The sequence below is a fragment of the Callionymus lyra genome, chromosome 2, assembly GCF_982586985.1.
Source record: "Callionymus lyra chromosome 2, fCalLyr1.hap1.1, whole genome shotgun sequence".
Classification (NCBI taxonomy): Eukaryota; Metazoa; Chordata; class Actinopteri; order Syngnathiformes; family Callionymidae; genus Callionymus; species Callionymus lyra.
Genome location: NC_141819.1, coordinates 11,555,426 through 11,565,387, shown reverse-complemented (window position 1 = coordinate 11,565,387; position 9,962 = coordinate 11,555,426). Strand labels below are relative to the sequence as shown.

The following is a 9,962-nucleotide window of genomic DNA, read 5'->3' as shown; positions in this document are numbered from 1 at the left end:
ATATCTTGTAAAAAGAGAGAATCTACCAATATTGTCTCAAACTTATCTTGATTCAGGTCAGCGTTGGAACAACCATAACTTCCCTGACCTCATAAGCCTCCAAAACTTCTTCTAAAGACACTATGTTCAGGAGGTATCCAGAAAAATATGGCAGAGTCCAAACTCAACAGTTTTTTTATTGATGGCCTGTACTTAGGGGAGTTCAACTCGATGACAAAAAACACTTTCAGTATCTAAGTGTCTTTACCAGGGAGTTACAAATCCACATTGATTTTCTTTTTTTTAAGTTAGCAAACATCACCTCTGTTCCTTATCTTATCTTAATCACTGGCTTCTATATACAGTAGGTCACCAACATGTGCTGTTGGGTAAAAATGTATTCATCTAATTGTTAATCATGGAGAGTTTGGGCTTTTGGCTCAGCTCTATCTTCACCTTATTTCCCTTACTGGAGACACTGTCATGAATCCTGTACAGTGTTTTATTTTGTTGAGATCACTTCCCGTTTTGCTTCTTGTAACCTTTCAGCAGGAGTCAGGTGCGCGGCTGAATTTGATTCGTGGTGGTCTACTCCCTCTTCTTAAGTTCCGAAGCGGGAAGAGATCGCCAGTGGATCGCATCTCCTGACAAGGTTTGGCTCCATTCCGATCGCCACCCGAGACTTGAACTTTGAGATCCCGATACTGTTCCCGACGTTGTCAGCGTTTTTTGTTATAGTACGTGTTGTCTCTCTTTTTTTAGTTTCGCTGGTCTGAGTTTGTTTCCAGTTCCCCCCGTGACAGTCACGGCACCATCGGATCTCTAGCTTCATCTTTTCATTCGTGAACAAGATCCAAAGATAGTGATGTGTTGATGAAGCTTCATGAAACAGTGTCATTATTTTCAGAGTCCACTAGATGGCGGTCTCTGCACTATTTTCCTTTGTTTTGAACAACTTTTCTAATGAAACATCACATCATTTTTAAACTGAGGGCGCCCCCTACTGACCTCTAAACAACCTGACACTGTTTCAAGAAGCTTCATCAACACATCACTATCCAAAGATACTCAAACTCCTTAAACTTTTGAGATGAATTCGTATGTATTCTGGGAAGGACCTCTATCAACCCAAGAAAAACTCAAAGATTTACCAGAAATATCCGTACAGGAATACTACAAATACATCAGGATGGTTACTACAAAAGGTTATATAGCTTAGATACAGCCTGACACTGAGATAACAAACCACATAAACACAAACTAACAGATCAGGATCTTCAGTCTTGGCACAAAGAAAAATGAGGATCTAAAAATTACTCAGTGATGCGTGCAAAGAGCTGTTTGATGAATCATTTCAAAAACACCACCCTTTTCCAAATCATTCACCAACAATGCACTGCAACAATGAAGCGACAACAGCAGCACATTCATTGAGAGATCACACATTTGTCAGGGAGTTTAAGGAGCAAAACTTTCTGGTTTGATTCAAATAGTTTGTTCAAAAGTAAGTTTGGAAACCTAAAATTAAAGCAAGGGAGAAGTTTTCAGCGCCAACTCAAGTTATTAAAACTGAATCTCACTTTACCTGGTTGGCTCAAATGTAACAGCAGAAAAGTTGTGGATATTGTTTTTTTAATAAGTAATTAATAACAACAATAATGATTATTTGCTATTTAAAGTCAAAGATGCAGCGCACTCATCCCAGATATTATTATTATTATTTTATTATTTAAATGTACTTAATTGATCTTTCCATTTTTTTGCTCGTTAAAATATATATTAATATATTTCATACAATAACAATTTTCCAATGTGTGTGTCTTTTCTTTTTGCCCCATTGGTAGTTATTAAAGAATCCTAATTGTGATTATTGTACTATAGTAAAAATAATTAAAAACATCCATAATCATATACAGTATATGTTAAATATAACCCTGCTCTAGGCCTTTCCCTTGGACTCCACCCATTGAGTATAGAACATATTACATTATTTAAATTAAATTAAATTAAATTAAATTAAATTAAATTAAATTAAATTCAATTCAATTCAATTCAATTCAATTCAATTCATTTCAATTCAATTCAATTCAATTCAACTTTATTTAAAGTGTCTTATCATAACAAAGTTATCTTAAGACACTATAGAGTTGAAGTAATACTATAGTTGATTAAGGAAAAACAGATCCTAGCAATTCAACATTTCATATTTCCTTTTATTTGTTCTCTTTTTAAGTTCTCTTAACATTTTTCTTTTCCATTTGTATTTTATTTTTGGGCGTTTTTCTTATCCTTAACACGCATTTGTCCTACTATATAATCGTCTTTTTTTTTGATAAAATAACCTTTTTTTTTTACTCAAGTTTTGAACATGTGAATCCTTTGGGAGCAATTTAAAATAGATTTAATTATAGATTTAATTGTTTGTATATGCCCTGGACATTTTTAAAACCCAGTCCATCCAATCGCTGTCAAACAGCCTCGCTGAGATGGCGTTGCGTTCACGTACCACTCTGGTGAGTAAAAAGGATGTGGCTTGTTACGCAGCGAGCGCGTCGATAAAAAGCGGAGCATGTGAGATCTGGACTCACAAACACACACACGCTTCCTCCGGCATTCTCTCTCTCACACACACATCCTTTCCACTGTCGGGAATAACCCTTTTTTTTTTTTACTTTTCCTGAAACATTCTTTAAAGTTTGTTTTTTTTTTAACTCTCGGACCTTAAACGCAACTTTTCCAACACAAATGTAAGTAACGTTTTAACGAAATATTGAATTTATTTTCAGCCAAAAATGTTGAAAGTATGTGTTAAAGACGAGTTTTCATTCAGGTTGAGAAGTTTAAGACATTTGATTAAAAAAAAATATGCGAGAATGATGAGGATTTGCGCCCGGAGGTGAGGGGCCCACAGGGGAGTGTCTCTGGGGGTCTCCTGGTGCAGGACGAGCCCCGGCATGACATGGTGGAAACGTGAGACTGTGAAGGAGACAAGTTTGCTTCACTTTTTCAAGGAGCATTCCATGGATCTGTGGCGTGGTTTTGAACAGTCATGGTTAACTTGATACCTTAAATAAGATGGTTTCCTCTAAATTACCAGCAGAATATCATTAAAAAAATGTTCATCTTTATTTTGATCTTCATTATTAAGTTATGTTTCTACATTCTTTGTGAAAAAATTATAATATTGTGTTTTAAGATCCTGTTGTTGCATTATTTGAAGTCTGAAAAAAACGTCATGTTTTTGTTATTTTGACCATTTGTCCGTTTAAATGACAATATTTGTTTTAAAAAGAAATCTTGTCAGTTTTCTGCAAATACATGAAAAAATAAATATGGAATTCTTACTTAAACACATACCTATAAGTAGTAAAATCTGAGAAAATTATAATTTCGCACATACATATATATATATATATATGTATGATGGCTTATAAAAACACCACCCTTTTCCAAATCATTCACCAACAATCCACTAGAATCACATCTGCTTCCAATAATATGTATATATGTATGTATAAGTATGTGTATATTTATATATACATACACTATATATATTATTACTTATGTATATATAATTATAAATGCTTGATAATATGTCTATATGTATGTATATATATATATTTATATATATATATATATGTATATATATATATATATATATATATATACTTATATATATATATATATGTATATATACATATATATACAGTATATATACATACATATACATACATATAGACATATATATATATACAATATATATATTATTACTTATGTATGTATAATTATAAATTCTGGATAATATGTATATATGTATGTATAAGTATGTGTATATATATACATACAACATATATATTATTACTTATGTACATATAATTATAAATGCTTGATAATATTTATATATGTATGTATAAGTATATTATATATATATATATATATATTATTTTTTATTATGAATATTACAAATACATCAGGATGTTTACTACAAAGGTTCTATAGTTTAGATACAGCCTGATACTGACATAACAAACAACATAAACACAAACTCACAGATCAGGATCTTCAGTCTTGGCACAAAGAAAAATCTAAGAGGATCTAAAATAACTCCGGGCAAAGGGTTGTTCGATGAATCATCGCTTTATTAAGTTTTTATTAAGTCTTACACCTGCTTATAAAAACACCACCCTTTTCCAAATCATTCACCAACAATCCACTAGAATCACATCTGCTTCCAATAATATGTATGTATGTATAAGTATGTGTATATATATATATATATATATATATATATATATATATATATATATATATATATATACTTATATATAATATATATATATATATATGTATGTATATATATATATACATACATATACATACATATAGACATATATATATATATAATATATATATTATTACTTATGTATATATAATTATAAATGATGGATAACATGTCTATATGTATGTATATATATATATATACTTATATATAATATATATATATGTATGTATGTATATATATATATATATATATATATATATATATATATATATATACATACATATACATACATATAGACATATATATATATATATATATATATACATACACTATATATATTATTACTTATGTATATATAATTATAAATGATGGATAACATGTCTATATGTATGTATATATATATATATATACTTATATATAATATATATATATGTATGTATGTATATATATATATATATATATATATATAAATATATATATATATATATATATATATATACATACATATACATACATATAGACATATATATATATATATATACAATATATATATTATTACTTATGTATATATAATTATAAATGCTGGATAATATTCTGACCTACCAAGTGTCCAATGTTGATTTAATCTTAGATTCAATGAAGTCCGTGGCAGGAACACATGAAAGATAAATCCGGGTCTGAACCCACATGTATCTGTGCTGCGGAAACAATAAGACACTAGAGCCTCGGACGTGAATCTTTCCTTTATCTTCCAGGATGAACAACAGAGACCGCTGGAGGGTGTACAAGAGGGTGGGTGTCATGTTCTTCCTGGCAGCGGTGGCGCTGACGGTGCTCCAGCGAGGGAGCGTCAACACCAAGCCTCCGTTCGAGTTGGAAAGATCCGCTCGCATGGACGTCTCCCAGGGAGGCGGGTCCGGCCCGGAGTCCACCGGGAAGGGGTTCTGGAAAGCGGGCAAGCACGGCGCGCCGCCTCGTCTTCCCGCCAAGCAGAGCGTCTCCGAGGACGTCGCCCTGAGGAGCTGGGACGTCACGGGCACCAACTGCAGCGCCAACCTCAACCTCTCCGGTCAGGACTGGTTCCGGGGCCTGGAGAGTCACTTCAAGCAGTTCCTGCTGTACCGACACTGCAGGTACTTCCCCATGATTCTCAACCACGGCGAGAAGTGCTCGGGTGACCTTGACCTGCTGATGGTCATCAAATCTGTGGCGACCCAACACGACCGCAGGGACGTCATCCGGAAGACGTGGGGTAAGGAGCGGGTGGTGAACGGGAGGAGGATCAAAACCGTCTTCCTCCTCGGCAAACCCCCCAACGAGTTTGAGCGAGCCAACCACCAGAAACTCGTGGAGCTCGAGGACTACATATACGGGGACATCCTCCAGTGGGACTTCCTGGATAGTTTCTTCAACCTCACCCTGAAGGAGACCCACTTCCTCAAGTGGTTCCACCAGTACTGCCCCAACGTGCGCTACGTCTTCAAGGGGGACGACGACGTGTTCGTCAGCATGGAGAACCTCTTCGAGTACCTGGACCTGAACGGCGACCAGGGGAGCGACCTGTTCGTCGGCGACGTGATCTTCAGGGCCAAGCCCATCCGCAAGAAGGAGAACAAGTACTACATCCCGCTGGCGATGTACAACAAGACTCACTACCCGCCGTACGCCGGCGGAGGCGGGTTCCTGATGGACGGCGGCCTGGCCAGGAGGCTCCACGCCGTGGCCGACTCCCTGGAGCTGTACCCCATCGACGACGTGTTCCTGGGCATGTGTCTGGAGGTGCTGGAGGTGAAGCCCGTGAAGCACAACGCCTTCAAGACGTTCGGCCTGGTGAAGAACAAAACCAGCAGACTCAACCGAGAACCCTGTTTTTTCAAGAGCATGATCGTCGTGCACAAACTGCTCCCGCCGGACCTCATGCGCATGTGGAATCTAGTCAACAGCGACCTGGTCTGCTCGCAGAAGGTTGAGATCCTATAGCTCCGACAGGAACACTTGATAAAGACACCAAAAAAACAACAAAAAAAACCTGTTTACTCTCCTTTCTGAAGAGAGGGATCAGGCCAGTATTTGCATTTACTGAGTCTGTGCAGTGGTGCAATATTTTTGGAGGAAGCTCCTCAAGTCTTTAAATTATAAAATTGTTGTATTTATTTGGAATTTTGAAGGACATATCGACAAAAAACACAACCCAAAAACACTACGTCTTCTATATTTCCAGTTGTATTTCGAGGACTCAAACCAAAAAAAACAACAATTAATCCGTACGGATTTTAACTACACGTGACAAGTCCCTGAAGGTAAATATGCAGATGCTTCATTCATGGATTGAATCTCAAAGCCGGGCGTTCCACAGCGTAAAACCATGGAAAATTCCAACTCCATAGTACCCCCTTGGAGAACGTTGGTCAAGTCGCTTGTCAAAACTGGAGCCAGCTGCTGGTCTGTTTGCTGATAGCAGGCCTGACAACTGGAGAACAATCTGTCTTCTGTGCCAAAACATGACAAACTAGCGCCTGCATGTTCGGTCTTGTAAGCCTGTTTTTTTTTTGTTTTTTTTTACAATTTTCAAAGCATGTCAGTGGATACAGTGTTAACTCTTGTTCCTCATCGGTCTCAGAAGACATCCAAGGTTCGCATGTACGCGGGAACAGGTGACTCGTTTTCATCTTGGCGTGTCGGGATGTTATTAATAGAGACACGTATGACTCATTTCGCTCGTGCTGTCTGGTTCAAATGGTTGGTGGGCGATTGACTTCTGGTGCAATTTTTCCACTTTCACAATTATAAAGAAGCTATTTAGAAAGAAATAATATTAGAAAAAATAAATGATGTGTTGATGAAACTTCATGAAGCAGTGCCATGTTGTTTAGAGGTCAGTAGGTGGCGCCATCAGTTTAAAAGTGATGTTTCATTAGAACAGTTTTTCACAACAAAGGAAAATAGTACAGAGACCGCCATCTAGTGGACTCTGAACATAATGACACTGCTTCATGAAGCCTTATCAGACCATCACTAGAATAAAAACCTGTCCGACCATTCAAAATATGAACCAAACAAGGACATTTATCCCTCCAAGTACTTTCATTTTTATGGTGAAATAGGTGTTCTAATTCAATGCAAATTTCCCCTAAAACCGTTGTTCCTTTTACCAAATTGGCAAACAAGTATATCATTCAAATACATCCTTTAATAAATATAAAAACAGCAAATAAATAGTTAAAAATGATTGGAACTGGCCTGCTTGAGATCTTTGCCGCATTTGATTGAGTCATTTTGAATAGCAAGCATTATATAAACAAATTAAAACTACTGATGGGCTGATGAAGCTTCATGAAACAGTGTCATGTTGTTTAGAGGTCATTAGGTGGCGTCATCAGTTTAACAATTATGTGATGTTTCATTAGATGTTCAAAACGAAGGAAAATAGTGGACTCTGAAAATAATGACACTTCATGAAGCTTCATCGGACAATCACTACTTAAAACACTTGTTTTAAACACAAAGCGTATCATCGAAAATATGATTTCAATTAGAAAATACATTTTTTCCAACTATTTCATCTGGTATTTTCATGTAGTATTTGAGGATCAGGGGTAAACTAGCTACATCTTCAAAAATGACGAAAAAGTGAAGGACTTTTATTCACATTTACAATTGTTTTTGTCCCTTTAAACACAAGTTGTTTACAATTTAAAGAGCTTATTGAATTAAAAAAAACTATGTTTTATGAAAACAAACCAAATATTACTTCATATTATTTAGGAAAATCAAGAAACTTAAGCCCAGAAATCTCTCTAAAGCAAATAAAGAAATGCTTCCACCTCAATACGTAACAAGTTTTCACGAGTTCCTGTGTACATGTGGACGTACCATCACACGCTGGTGAGCGACACCGAGGTTCAAGTGCAGTAGTACGCACCTGGACCTGCTACAACTCATTTAAAAGATCCACGAATGTGAATTGAAAACACTGACGAGTGGTACATGAAACCACGATTGTTCTAGTTTTTTTTTTCCGTTGAAGTAATTTGAAAGAGCAGTAAGTAATAAGTTGTACCAACCACATGGTCTGTAGTACTGCTACTGTAACAGTCTAGTAATGTTACCATCACATAGGTCCCAGTTTTCCTTCTCTTTTACTACCTCATTTATTCTCTCTTCTATTTCTTCCAGCATGGTAGTACTTTTTGATATCATAGAAATCCTTGCACTCCATCTGTGATTGACACGACGCAGTACTACTGCTGCTCCGCCGTGAACCGTCAAGTTCACGTAAGGTCCACTCTGTATGTGAATGTGCTGAAATACTTGACAAGAAACTGACGGATCGTTTACACGCATAGAAAAAAGAAAGTTTCTGGTACGAGTCATTAATGGTTATTTAAAAAAAGTCACGGGGGAGGAAGAGGAAGGTTTTTATTTATTATCCGAAAGCATGATCAGAGATTATCGAGGTGTGGGTTGTAATTAGGTGATGTATATGCTGTATATCTGAACAGAAATGTACATAGAGTGGTATTTGTAAATAAACGACGGGAAATAAATTGGCTGCGTGTTTGTGAAGATTGTGTCCTAGATTGCGGCGCGAGGCCACGTTATCAGTGTGAAAATCTCTAAGAGGTCAGCCAACAATAGTGTCCCAGGGTGACATGTGAGTATCGGTGACACCACCAAGTTAGGAAATAACACGTCCCATAAGGGGTTAGTTAATATTCATGTGATTTACTGCTAGATTAGTCGTACAACTCACCTGTGAGACCTTCCCTGGTCAAGTAAATGTATTCAAAAGATTGTGTTAATGAGCCTAAAGTACTGTATTCACATGTCGAATAGTACCATAAAATATATATTGTTGATACTTTTGTGTTAAAGTAATTACAATATGCTTGAAGTACTCTGGATCTGAAACAAATGCATTACAAAAAGTATCAGTAAATGACTTAGTACTAGTACTGTTTTTGGGTCAAATGATTGTATTTTCTTCAATTTCAGGTTATATGGATGGATGGATGGCTGGATGGATGGATGGACAGATGGATGGATGGATGAATTAGTGGATGAAAAATGTAATGGATAGATGGGTGGTTGGATGGATGGATGGATGGATGGATGGATGGATGGATGGATGGATGGATGGATGGATGGATGGATGGATGGATGGATGGATGGATGGATGGATGGATGGATGGATGGATGGATGGATGGATGGATGGATGGATGAAAAAATGTAATGGATAGATGGGTGGTTGGATGGATGGATGGATGGATGGATGGATGGATGGATGGATGGATGGATGGATGGATGGATGGATGGATGGATGGATGGATGGATGGATGGATGGATGGATGGATGGATGGATGGATGGATGGATGGATGGATGGATGGATGGATGGATGGATGGATGGATGGATGAAAAAATGTAATGGATAGATACACTCTAAAATATAATTCAATAAAACATACCCATGTTAAGCTCTTCATGGGCCGCTTGCAGGGCTGCATTTGGGCCCCGAGGCCATGAGTTTAAAACGTGTGAAGTATGGGCCACGAAAGGAGAATAAAGCGTCCGTCAGAACATAAAGCGTCCGTCAGAACATGACATTTCTGTTCATGTCGCTTCCTCAAGAAAAGGTGGACACAGAAGTGAGACGGTGCTAGTAAAAGCCGAGCCCCAAAAACAAAGGAGGCATCAAGACG

At 36.9% G+C, this 9,962-nt stretch overlaps 1 protein-coding gene across 1 annotated transcript; it reads left to right on the top strand.

The window, feature by feature from the left end:
* The first annotated feature begins 5,017 nt into the window (after window positions 1–5,017).
* b3gnt7 (UDP-GlcNAc:betaGal beta-1,3-N-acetylglucosaminyltransferase 7) lies at window positions 5,018–8,787 on the top strand. The gene has a single exon (XM_087783517.1). It carries the CDS (start codon window positions 5,018–5,020, stop codon window positions 6,239–6,241), a length of 1,224 nt encoding a protein of 407 aa, XP_087639643.1. The 3' UTR covers window positions 6,242–8,787.
* Window positions 8,788–9,962: the final 1,175 nt, after the last annotated feature.

Coding starts and splice junctions, on each gene's coding strand:
- b3gnt7 (XM_087783517.1), top strand. CDS start 5,018: ATGAACAACAGAGACCGCTGGAGGGTGTACAAGAGGGTGGGTGTCATG.